The 12,768-nt window shown below is 37.6% G+C and overlaps 1 protein-coding gene and 1 long non-coding RNA gene across 2 annotated transcripts in view; both read left to right on the forward strand.

Annotated features, from left to right (window-relative positions):
- Window positions 1–4,312: 4,312 nt before the first annotated feature.
- Window positions 4,313–6,885, forward strand: LOC141282220 (uncharacterized). Its single transcript, XM_073814821.1, has 2 exons — window positions 4,313–4,948; window positions 5,345–6,885. The coding sequence occupies exons 1-2, from the start codon at window positions 4,313–4,315 to the stop codon at window positions 5,672–5,674; spliced, it is 966 nt and encodes a 321-aa protein (XP_073670922.1). The 3' UTR covers window positions 5,675–6,885.
- Window positions 6,886–11,919: 5,034 nt separating this feature from the next.
- LOC135774447 (uncharacterized) overlaps window positions 11,920–12,768 on the forward strand; it is a 57,050-nt gene continuing 56,201 nt past the window's right edge. Inside the window, exon 1 of the long non-coding RNA XR_012336797.1 lies at window positions 11,920–11,966. This is a non-coding gene — a long non-coding RNA (uncharacterized lncRNA). The remainder of the gene's footprint in view (window positions 11,967–12,768) is intronic.

Below are 12,768 nucleotides of genomic sequence, written 5' to 3' on the forward strand. Positions count from 1 at the left end.
GGCGCATTTGTTTTAAAAAATACAACTTCCACAATGCACCACAATGTAAAACAAACACACACATAAGCAAAACACCTCTTTTTCTGGGGACCATTCACAACACAAACGTCCATATTCTGATCTGATGTAGAAATTTCATACAGAAGGCACCCAGCGAGAGTACAGGCAATACTAGTCTGTCCAAGCTCGCGCCAGTCCAGGGCCCCTCTACGCAGCAGAGGCTGAAGCTGCGGCCTCCTCCCCGGGCTTCTCGCTGCAGCTCTTTGCTGTATTGTGGCTCATAAAGGTAGCCACGAACAGCTGATTAGAGCATCACTCTTGCGAAATCACCCTCTCCCATATGATATTGATAACCTTCCGCTATTATTGTGACATGAAGTCTGGCTTCCTCCACATCGTCGGTTAGCTTAGCTTAGCATAAAGATGGCAGCTGATCATTTCTTTTCGGGAATGTTCGTGTATTTTCGTAAGTCCCACCCACTGATCTGTAATAGGTCTGTAGCGTGAGTGGGTCCCATCCATAGCCCTCCCCTTGGAAGAAAGAGGAATGAGTGTTTGTACACCCTCAACAAAGATATCGCACTTCCTTCTTTCAATGATGCAAAAATGACGATTGTTACATCATTGAAAGAAGGAAGTGCAACACTGAAATCTATATTTCTCCTGTCTTAGGGAAAACTGAGGGAATGATGCACGACCATTCAAAAACATGACTAGGTTTCTAACGATACACAGTTAATGCAAATCGGTGAAGTATCCCTTTAATCCTGTTGACATTTAGTTGTAAATGAGGCCTTTCACACTACTTGATCCACGTCTGGCAAAAAAATTCCACAACCCTGTCCAAACTTTTAGAATACCGGGTACAGTTCACTGATCTATATAAATGACTGGATTGCGCATAGAACGCTTGACGTAACCGAGTGAGGTGAAGCCAGCACAGAGTTCGAGCCGCCATCTTGGTATACCCAACCGGCAGAGAGCGTCATTGACTTCCATTCAAAATCATGATCAAAATTTACCCCCTTTACAGCGTATCAGTTACACAAGGTTAATTTTTAGGATATGTGTACGTTAATTATTTGTTAATTCTGGTGTTATTTGCAATGTTTATGTTTTAATCGGGCAGGATAATGGATTTATAAAAAACCGTTAAGATGAGTGTGTCTGTTGCATTTGACACGGGTATAAATAAAGTTTTTTTTTACATTCAGCTACACTGTGACGGTCAGCGTTATTTCTCTTAATAAATTTAGGTAACTTGTAAGTTTAGATAACATAATTACAAAACTAGCAAATTATTGCATGCACATACAGTACAAAGCCTGAATATTTATTTAGATTTCAGAATGAGAACGTTTATTGTCATTAATACTAAGTATGCTGCGGTATGTCTGCTGATCTGATACTGTAATAAAGATGAATATATAATAACTGATTAAAACGCAAAATGTACAACTTTCAGTAAATAACTATTTACATGCTTAGGACGTTTGTGTTGTAATAATGTACAGGGTAACTTCACATATAAAATTGAAGTCGAGTAGTGATGTTTTTTCATTAAAATCTGAAAACGCCCATTGATTTAATAGAACGTTTGGGTATACCAACATGGCGGCACGGTGGCTTCACAAGTATGACGTCATGCGCAATCCAGTCATTTATATAGATCAGTGGTACAGTTGCTAAACCACGACTGGCCTGTGGCAGTTTTGGGGCGTTGCTTAGCGAAGGGTCAATTGACATAGCTTTTTAACTTCTGTCACTATCTTTTCTTGTTGTTTTGTATTTTGCAGCAAGCACGTTCTTTAGTCCATGTTTTGTTACATCTCAAAATCAAAATGATTTATTAAAATATACATGTGTGTGGAGCGCAGGTGTCTCAACATTGATTGTGTTATTATCAGTAACTGATTTGCTGATCTCAAAGTTTAGAAAATTATCCCATACAATATATTTCTTAGTATTTTGGACTCCGTAAGTTCTGACAATGACTTTTTTATATTAACTAACTAAACATCCTTAGATTAGAACTGATCATGAATCGGTTTATGATTTTTTGCTGTTTTATGAGCTTGTAGCAGATGGTTCATAAGTTCACTTTGGCCGCCTTGTACACACTGCAATGTAAAATATATGCAGCATTTTTGTCAAATCAACATATATTTTTTATGTTATTTTAAATAAAAAATTAAGGTAAACACTTTCAACTTGATTTTAAAGTTATTTCAATTTTTCCCAAGCCCAAACTTAAAATAGTAGATTGAATAGACTTGCAAAACCAAGGTTTTTTTTACTTCATGCTGCATTTTTTTGCAGTGTGCAGTCAAATTCGGTGGTCACTTCTCCTTTTAATGCTAAATGCTGTTATAAATATGTTCAGTAATTTTTGGGAGTGAAAACTGTATTCTCTACTACCAAATGAACTTTCCTTAAAATGCAGTATAGTTGACAACAACATTTAAAGAAACACGACGCAAGTGCTCATTGCTAGTTTTAGCCGGGTGTGCCTCATAAGTCTTGAAAAGTGAAGCCTCTGGCTCTTTGATCGCCCCCTGGTGGCTAGCTGCAGTACAAGTCATAACACCGCCCTCTCCATTCAAACAAATAGGACTCTGCTCTAAATAAAAAAAATATTTACACTTCCAATAAAAGTTTCCGAAAGATAGTTTTAGTCCTTTTAAGTAGTTGTTATCACATTGATATATAGTGTTTATTTTTGTGATAACTTTCATTTTAGCTAGTTATTTGATGCTATAGAAACGGGGCGTGTCGTTAAGATTGGCGTGGTTTAATTGGTCGCGTGAGCGTTTGGGCGGAAGTTTGATACCGCGGCTCCGCCTCTGGCTCCACGGACGATTCCTTCTGCGCATGCCCTGGCTCCAAACTGACGTTTTTACGTAACATGGCGGCGACCGTGGACGGACATTTTTGGCTTCAATTCATTACAATGGAGGGAGGCGACGTCGCGTCGTCCATCTTTTTTTACAGTCTATGGTTTCAGCACAGCGCAATATTCATTTTCACATCCAGCATCACGTTGTTTAAATGGCAAATGCACATGCGCCCATTTGTGCGCCCATGGGCTTGCTGGTCTGAAAACGAGGTGTAATCAGGCGGATTGCTATTTTGAGGCAACTAAAATAGACTATGCCATTGACCAACTAAAACTTAGTCTCAAGTCAATGGCGTGAAATGTTTTTTTAAATGCTACCCCACAGATTTATTGTAAATGATGACTTGTACCAGTGGATATGGTGAGGTGAGAACCATATTAAGTAATGCTTTTCAAAACATTCACCGCGCTGTTCGACTGTGTGCTGAAACGTTTCAGCTCTCCACACGTTTTTAAATTCTTTATCTCCTGTTTGTTAGAAATAAATTATTTTAGAGTACAAACCTTTTCTTGCATATTTGTAAATTATTCTTTGAGGTTGCACTGATCATGTAGGCTATCCGTACATTTACAGCAATTAAAAGCCGCCTATTTGTGCTTCCATTTCTAAAAGAAAACGACTTTTTTAAGCGAACCAAAGATATTAATACAAAAAAATTACAATTTCAATACTAATAAAGACAAAGCAATTTTTAACATCAATCTTAAACTGGTGGTCTTCTTTCTCCGCTTAGTTTTTCAGGTTACAAATTCCGCCAACAAAATAGGGAATCGGCATGGTGCGAGCCCAACTGGCTTTTTAGACTCTGTGCTAGGTGCACAAACCATTTTGTTCGTCGTTAAATTATCAAAAGTGGATTCGGACACACCCGTTTATACGACGGCGTTTTAGTGCCATCTTGAAAAAAATAAATAAATACAATTTCGAGAATAAAGTCAAAACCTTTTGAAAATAAATTCAAAATTATGAGAATAAAGTCGAAATATTTCGAGAATAAAGTCAAAATTATGAGAATAAAGTCGAAATATTTCGAGAATAATGTCAAAATTATGAGAATAAAATCGAAATATATTGAGAATAAAGTAAAAATTATGAGAATAAAGTCGAAACATTTCGAGAATAAAGCCAAAACATTTCGAGAATAAAGTCGAAACATTTCGAGAATAAAGTCATGTTATTTTTAAGTAGCCTGCACCGAAACGTTGTAGCTTCTGTTAGACATGGACGTGGAGGATTTCATTAAATCCTATTTTAGGATGGGATTTTGTAATAAAGAGATCCTCCATCTCTTAGCACATCAACATGGAGTTATTATAAGCATCCGGACACTGCAGCGGTTATGCAGAAAATTGAATTTATTCAGAAGAAAGAACCAGACAGAATTTCAAGAAATTGCCTCTTTCGTGCAATCTGAAATGGCAACCAGTGGTCGACTCCAAGGATATCGATGGTTACATCTGCGTGCTATTCGAAGAGGATACGTTGTTTCTCAAGAGAATATGAGGATGATAATTAAAGCAATAGACCCTGAAGGAGTGGAACACCGGCGCGCCCGACGTCTCCGGCGTCGCCAGTACTTCAGCCGAGGTCCGAACGCGTTGTGGCATATGGATTCATATGATAAACTCAAACCGTACGGCATTGCAATTAATGGTTGCATTGACGGCTTTAGACGGTTTGTGTTATGGATGGAAGCGTACAATACTAACAGTGACCCCAAAGTAATAGCAGCCTACTATATTTCCACTGTAACAGGCATTGGGGGTTGTCCCGAGCGGTTGCGTGCCGACCCTGGGACGGAAAATGGACATGTCAAAGACATGCAAGTTTTCCTGCGGAGAAACCACACAGACGGCTATGCAGGCGAGAAAAGTTTCATGTATGGATGCAGCACGGCAAATCAGCGCATAGAAGCATGGTGGGGTATCTTGCGTAAACAAAGTGGACAGCTTTGGATGGACATCTTTCAGACCCTCAGAGACGACGGGCATTTCTCTGGTGATTTCTTGGACAAAAATCTAATACAGTTCTGCTTTCTTAACCTTATCCAGGTACAGTATGTAGTACTGTATAACCAATGTATTGTACTTAATATGCTATAGCCTGTAGATTGGGAATCAAAGTCGATTACAGTTTTACTTTATGCCAATCAAACAATCATATCCAATTTGATGGATGTATCTATAGATAAACATATGGCTTTAACCATTATTATTAGTAAACTATAAAGTGTTGTTTATGCTGGTACTGTGATATTTTTACAGTGACAGGGCATATCATACAGTAAGCATGATATTTTTAGTGTCAAAATAAAATTAAGTAACAAGACATTAAGCTGAATTATTAACAAATAATTATCACATTGCGTATCTGCAGTTTTCATGGTGATAGTTCTGTGGCTTAGTCTACATTCATTTTCTGTCATTAATTTCTTTATTTTCATACAGGATGAATTAGATGAAGTTGTGAGAACATGGAACACCCACCAAATAAGACCAAGACCAGGCCAGGGAATGCACGGACTACGGCCTGCTTTGATGTTTTCTATGCCAGAAATTTATGGTGCAGGGGAGGACAAACTCAAATGTGTTGACCCTGAGGAAGTGGCGGTTTGCAAAGAGGAGAGCACCCCAAAAGGGCCATACCCCTGTGACAAGACTGTGTTTGAGCTCTGCACACTTCTTATGGAAGAAAAAGGATTAACTGCTCCTACAGACCCATACCATGCAGCTGAAGTGTACATTCTGTTAAGAAATGAGATACTAGAAAATATCTAGAAAGAAAAACTTTTAATGTTTTAAACTTGAGCTCTGATCTTAAGACTCAGACTGTTTCAGAAAATGTGTTATGCTAATGTACCTGCATTGTAATATGTTTTAAACATAAAAGTACAGTATACCAGTAATCAACATTAATAAACATTAACTGGTAGTGAACCAGTAGAGGTAATACATGCAAAATGTTTAACAAAAATGCACATTTAAGATTTAACCTCTACCAACAAAAAAATCAGACATCTATAAACAGTAAATATATGCAAACCTCACAGTGACTGCATGAAGCATTTTAGAAAGCTGCTGATAACTCATGTATCTTTTTTTGAAGTGTTATTCTCTAAACAGAGAAAGTTTACTTTCTACCTTAACATTTTACAACATTCAATTGGAGTATATGAATACTAATTAATAAGTAAACAAACACAATGTTAACAGATGTGCAAGGCCCCGAACAGTGTATGTTTTCTGCATTGCACAACTTAAATAAAAACCTGTTTTTCTTCAGAATTCAACATTGAATGAGCATATAAATTTGCATCAAACATAAGATAAGCACAACATATCCAACGTATTCGCACAGTTACCACGTGCAAAGTCTTGAACACTGTGAAACAGTGCAGTGTTCTGCACTTTGATATTTTTATGAATCAACTTTCTTCTTTTTTACACTTATGGGCATTTATGAAGTTTGTAAGTGTGTATGTGAAACAAAAATATTCCAGCTACACAATGTCCATGACCCAGATGTTACTTTCCAAAACACAGTTAAATTCAGCACGAAACTGTGGGAAATTGTCATAGGAGTCTGAGAGTTCTAGGACCGATCCACAGGTACGTCCAATTGGCCGTCTAGTAAAATCTGTCTGGAAAGTGAACTGCACCTGAATAGCATCTGCAACCATCAAATCAGAACCAGTACAGAATCTCAAAAATCTCCTGAGCTTGTCTTCATCAATTTCCCTGATATACCTCTTTAGGTGGTTGGCAACTTCTGCTTGATTATTTGACATTCCTGGAGGGAACTTCAAAAACCCAATCACCTTTTTCGGTGTAGGCTCTAAATCTTTGTATAGTTGTTCAATATTTTCATGACTTAGAGAGATCTGGCCATTTGTGACCTCCTTCCAACAGTCAATTACGAACATTGGTTTCTGTATGAGCTCTTTATGAGCAATTTCATCAACTATTGCAGATAGAGATGAAGCAGTGACCTTCCTCCGGCACTCATAAGTGTTCATGATGTCCAAAAGGTCATCCATGTCAACAGAGGAAAAGTCATTTAGCGCTTGTTTGAGAACATCTAGCTCCTGGCAGCTCACAAAATTAAGGAATGTTTCCTTTAGGTCTGTATATACAACCCCAAACAGCATCTCCTCCAGAAATGGTGCAGCAAGTTTGATGGGCATGTATTTGCAGTCTTTAAACCCTTTAAGAAGGACTCGCCCCACAGCTTTCCATTTGTCAGTGCTGAAGTCATGCCTGAGGAAAGGCACTTTTACAGATGTTCCAACAGTGCAGTGTTCGTAGAAATCAGACCAAAAGCTACTGTACACATCACGAAGGACACCTGGACCACTACCTGCTTCCTCTGAGTTATTGGGAAGTATACGTTGCACTGATAAGGACTGGGTGACAATTTTGTTGTCTGAAAATGCCTCTATCATGTCATTGAAGCTATTTGAGTAGTGTATGGTTAAAATCCTGTCAGGCAAAGCATTTGGAGCACTTTGTTCACAAGGCTCATGGGCCAATGTGTCATTAAGGGAATCTCTGTCACTGTGCTCTTGTGGACCAAATGTAATCTCAGGGTCACTGCTGACATTGAACATCAGGCTTGCAAGATGGTCTCCGGAGGAATTTACACTAATGTCTTCTGCAGAAATAAAGAACACATCCGGTAGGGTGTCCTGAGGCTCATTTAAGTCTAGTTGCTCATATCCATTCTGAGTAGACCCGCCATCATCTTTATTCAGATCCAAATCAGAGGCATCAGTAGCCTGGTCAGGTTCATCACTAGACTCTTCTGTCAGATTCATTTTTGGACAAGTTGCTATATAGAATCGTAGCATGGGGAGTTTGACAGTATTGTAAATCATTCCGACTGACAGGTTCTTGGGAAGAGGATTTTGCTTAAAGTCCCAAACTTCAAATTCAAAATCAGATTCAGGACCTTTGGTGGAGCTTCCGTTGGGAAAGAATAATGCCTTTCCTTCCTTTAGTATTTCGTCATATCCTGCCTGAACACTTATCTGTATTTTTCTAGTCCCCCCACCTTGTCTTGCCCGAACCTGCTTTACTACTTCACTTTCTTTGTGAAGCCATCCAATTTCAATGGTTCGTGTGCATGGTTTTGTTTTGCAGTTTGCCTTTTTGTTTAAAGTTTGTGGCTCATCCTCATTTTCCTCTTTTCTAAGCTTCATTTTCTCTTTTAGTTTGTTAAAAAGACCCAGCTTTCGCTTTACAGATGGTGTCTGATGCCTGCAGAAATGTATCAGTGCAATTCTGTCTCCATATGAGGGCAGGTACTTTGCCAGTTCGGCATCTTCCATAAGCAGGATGACTTCTCTGTCAATCTGTGAAAGGAAAGAGACAAGCATGTTAACTTTTGGTGCCTAAAAGTCATTACAGCTGAAAAAGAACATGTTACTGAGGACCACTAAAAGTAAAATCTGGCCACTCAAATTATAAAGTTATAGGTGCATGCTTATAAGTGATATTACAAAAGTATAGAAAGCTATTTTATTGTTTACCTAACAGCGTCTGGTCTTTCAACAGAAAGATTGAAAACATAAAGACTGGTGTTATTATTTTTATGATGTTAACCATTCTATTAGTCCATATTCAGAATCCATATTCAGCATGCTTTATTAAATTAAACAATACCTTTTGCTGTTCCATTACCGTGACTGCCTCCTCAGAGATGCCCCGACTTCGCAGGAATTTGAAAACATTAAGAGCATCAGTATTATCCTCCATCATGGGGCTGCAAAGTATACAGAAGTGTTGATTTAAAATAAGAGTAATCAAATTAAATATAGTGTAAAGATACTGGGAAATAGAGGAAAAATAAAGGCGTTTAAATATTTTAATACGAAAAGAATTTAATTAAAAAATTAGATGAATTTATCTCTTACTACTTAAGTCACATATTGTAACCACATGAACCAAATGCATAGTGTTGTTTTTGACCACATAAAAGCTAAATTGCACTGATCAGCAGATCGGTCTGGGCGCAGCTTGGTCCGCGGCTGTGATCCTTTTAGGTTATAGATAGGAACGTTTGCACAGATTGTAAAAAATAGGGTTTGCACATGTTGCACATCTCTCTCTCTCTCTCTCTCTCTCTCTCTCTCTCTCTCTCTCTCTCTCTCTCTCTCTCTCTCTCTCTCTCTCACGCAGGCACACGCGCGCGCGCGCGCGCGCACGCACACACACACACACACACACACACACGTTGAAAACGTAAACCTTCACACACTCGTACAGTTCAGCTAACTTGACAGATATGTTTTATAGTTCAATGTTATGTCCTGGTTACTTGTTTACTACAGATATCCTACACAGCGCGACTGTAAGTGCGCGTGTATGCTGCTTATAACGACAACGCCATCGTTTGCAGAGGGAATCTATCACGATACATTTACCCAAATGCGTAAACATTAATCAAAAGAGTTTAAAAATAGAAAATCTACCTTTTAATAGATGACAAAGTGTGTGTGGATGGTGGTTCCCCTTCTCAAGTTCGGCGCATGCTCTCGTCACTCAATGCTCAAATTATGTTTCAACTTTTTTCTCATAATTTTGACTTTATTCTCGAAATATTTCGACTTTTTTTCTCATCATTTTGACTTTATTCTCGAAATATTTCGACTTTTTTTCTCATAATTTTGACTTTATTCTCGAAATGTTTCGACTTTATTCTCGTAATTTTGACTTTATTCTCGAAATGTTTCGACTTTATTCTCGTAATTTTGACTTTATTCTCGAAATATTTCGACTTTATTCTCGTAATTTTGACTTTATTCTCGAAATATTTCGACTTTATTCTCATAATTTTGACTTTATTCTCGAAATTGTATATATATATTTTTTTTCTAGATGGCACTAAAACGCCGTCGTACGTTTAAACTGTGCACCGTGCGCTTTAGACCATGTGCTTAGATCGTTAAAATAGGGCTATGAGGTATGAGTGTTTACTTATGTATGTTGACAGATCAGAAGCTGATCAGATGACAAAATCTATTGCTGAAATCCATAACATAAAATTACCTCTGGTATCCTGCGCTGATGCAGTTGAGGTGAAATTGACTACGCAATGCTTTAAATTGTACTACATTGACTGCGGCAAAAGGTAAGATATTAGATTACACAAACTACTATATTCACTGTTTAGCGATACCCAAACGCGGCATGTTGGGGACATCTGCTGGTTACTGTGTATATGCAACAAGAACAGCATATTTATTTTTATTATAGAAAATATGCAATAGGCCTATTAGTTAATGCTATTGAAGGTAAATGTTTTGCGTGAGCACTGCGCCTTGTGAGCGAATTGGCATACAGTTATCGTTAGGTGGTGTGGACGCTATTATAGTTATCATTATCGTTAAATTTATAGTTATCATTATAATGTGAACGGCCCTTACCTCATTAATATACCCACTCTTATTAGTGCTGCGTGCGTCCGAAAGTCTAAGACAGCTGACTTGTTGCCAGGGCCGGGTGTAGGGGGTGGCTGGGGGGCATTGCCCCCCCCAAAATTTTTCTTCTGCCCCCCAAAGTATGTCCAGCAACCATAAAAAAAAGGAGTCTCTTTAAACAAAAACATCTTCTGTTGACAAACGCTAGTTATTACGACTCCTGCCCACTATTGTCTGATTAGCTTATTTAAACCTTGGGGGTCTCTTCTAAATATCCTTATTTATTCATTCAAATACAACAGCCAATGGCAAGTCTCCAGCAGAATTTAAAGCAGTGTGATTTATCTTGGGTCTCATCGCAACTCACACTTACAGTTTTTAGGGCTTGTACTTTTGTCTGGTGCTGTTATCGACAAACAGGATAACCTTTGACGAATTTGTTATGCATGTCAAATTGCTTTCATGGTGTTTTAATATAGATTATTTAACACGTTGTGCTTTGTTGTGATACTTGAGCATGGTTGCTGCAGCAGCATATATGATAGGGTCAAGAATTAATAAAAATATAGCTTATCACATCACATTGAAAAGGCCTTTATTTTTAAATGAAGAAAATGTTTGAGAAGTGGAAATAAAGTGCCTAACAAGTGTTTATTTAGAATAAAGGCATATGTTAGGTAGGGTACAGGTCGGTAGGAATGGCTTTAATTTATCTATAAGTGAAATAATAGATTAAATGCAGTGTACACATTAACCAAATATAGCTATATGTACAGCTTTGCATTCATATCACCTGCTTGCCTGATTTCAATAACTGTGACTTAATGTGTAAAACTACATTAAGTGTAATCATAACATTATAAATGATTATACATCTAATAGCATTTGCGGTGCATCTACTTTAAAAATTTGAACGTGCAAAAGGACATATAAATGGTACTCTATTATAAGAAATATGCAAAATAATACTGGAATAAAACATCCATCATTTTAGTGTATGAATCATTTTAGTCGAGAAATGGCTGCCCACCCAAAATCCTGACTGCCCCCCCAGTCCAGCAAGCCGGCCCTGCTTGTTGCCCTGCTGCCTCACAAGGCAATGACTTCGGAGGCAGTGTTGTGCGTGAAGCCAGCTCCGGGAAACACATCCGGTCAGACTTCATTAGGCATTAAAATATAAACAGAGAGCATCTTTGTGATAATTAATCGAATATTTAATTACTAGAATCCTTATTTCTTGATAGTAATGCAATTAAAAAACTCGCTCAATCAATCACCTTCCCCTTGCATACACACGCATAGAGTTGTGGGACATTGATGACAAAAATCTATGCTGCCTTCAAAAATCAACATGATGAAGGCATCTCTGGAGACAGCAAGTGAAGCAAACATTGGATTCGGACGTGCATTGATGCCTTCCTGCCCTTAAATTCTTCCTCGAGTTTTCGGACAGAGCCTCACTTTCCCCAGTCATGTGTGCCAGTTTCTTCAGTGAACACACGGTCAAATTAATGTACTTTCATAAAGCCTTGCAATACAAACATATATCCAGCAGGCGGCGTTATTTTACTATTTTGCTTTTAAATTTGTGTTTCTGTCAGTTACGTAATATTTACATCCAATTGAGAGATGAAGACGACACTCTTTATGAGGTACGTATAAATAGAAACAAATCTTTTACAGATTATAGTGTCTCAGTGGAGCCAGAGGATTAAACCAACCGTTAATACACCGGATATGACCAGATAGGACTTAATGGCTTGCTGTATTTAGTATACGTCACGGATTGGTTTAATGGATTTGTTTTGATAAATGCATTCATCTATCCACTCATATCTACTGTGTCTATCACTTTTGTTACTGATTTTTCTCGAAATCTTTACAGATTTTTTACTTGTGATCTCGTCACGAGTCGCTACTGTTTATTAGCTATTAAGAATTGTTTGCTATATTCTATCAGTAAGAATGTTAATTATCCTTATGAAAATTAATAATAATAATTATTATTTTTGTTTGGGTTGTTACTGTACTGTGGTAGTTTAAAAACTTTGAACTTTTCAGCTGTCTCCAAGTTACTTAATGTTTGAGGAAGTTTGAAAATGACTGTTGACTGATTCACTGCAAATTTCCCTTAAACACTTTTCTATAGTATGATGCTGATTTGGAACATTTGGTGGATTTAACCATGCATATGGGAATAAAACAAGAAAAATAACAATACTCTTTAACTTCTAACCTTTTAGCCACCACTGTATTAATCTAATAATAAATTAATCTATAAAACCGACAGTCCCACATTGCATGTATTCATTTTGACAGATATTCAATTAAAATATACCTGCAGGCTTTTATTCGTATGAATTTTGCATGTATTTGTACAAGATGCATAATAGAAATGGAAAAGTTTTTCAGTTTCTAGCATCATATTGTATTTTGCTCTGTAAAGCAGAAGCA

The sequence above is a fragment of the Paramisgurnus dabryanus genome, chromosome 5 (genome assembly GCF_030506205.2).
Source record: "Paramisgurnus dabryanus chromosome 5, PD_genome_1.1, whole genome shotgun sequence".
Classification (NCBI taxonomy): domain Eukaryota; kingdom Metazoa; phylum Chordata; class Actinopteri; order Cypriniformes; family Cobitidae; genus Paramisgurnus; species Paramisgurnus dabryanus.

What these genes read in the sequence shown, in the direction of transcription:
- LOC141282220 (XM_073814821.1), top strand. Translation starts at nt 4,313, where the DNA reads ATGGCAACCAGTGGTCGACTCCAAGGATATCGATGGTTACATCTGCGT. An exon ending in GCTTTCTTAACCTTATCCAG is followed by an intron (nt 4,949 to 5,344) that starts GTACAGTATGTA and finishes ATTTTCATACAG; the next exon opens with GATGAATTAGATGAAGTTGT.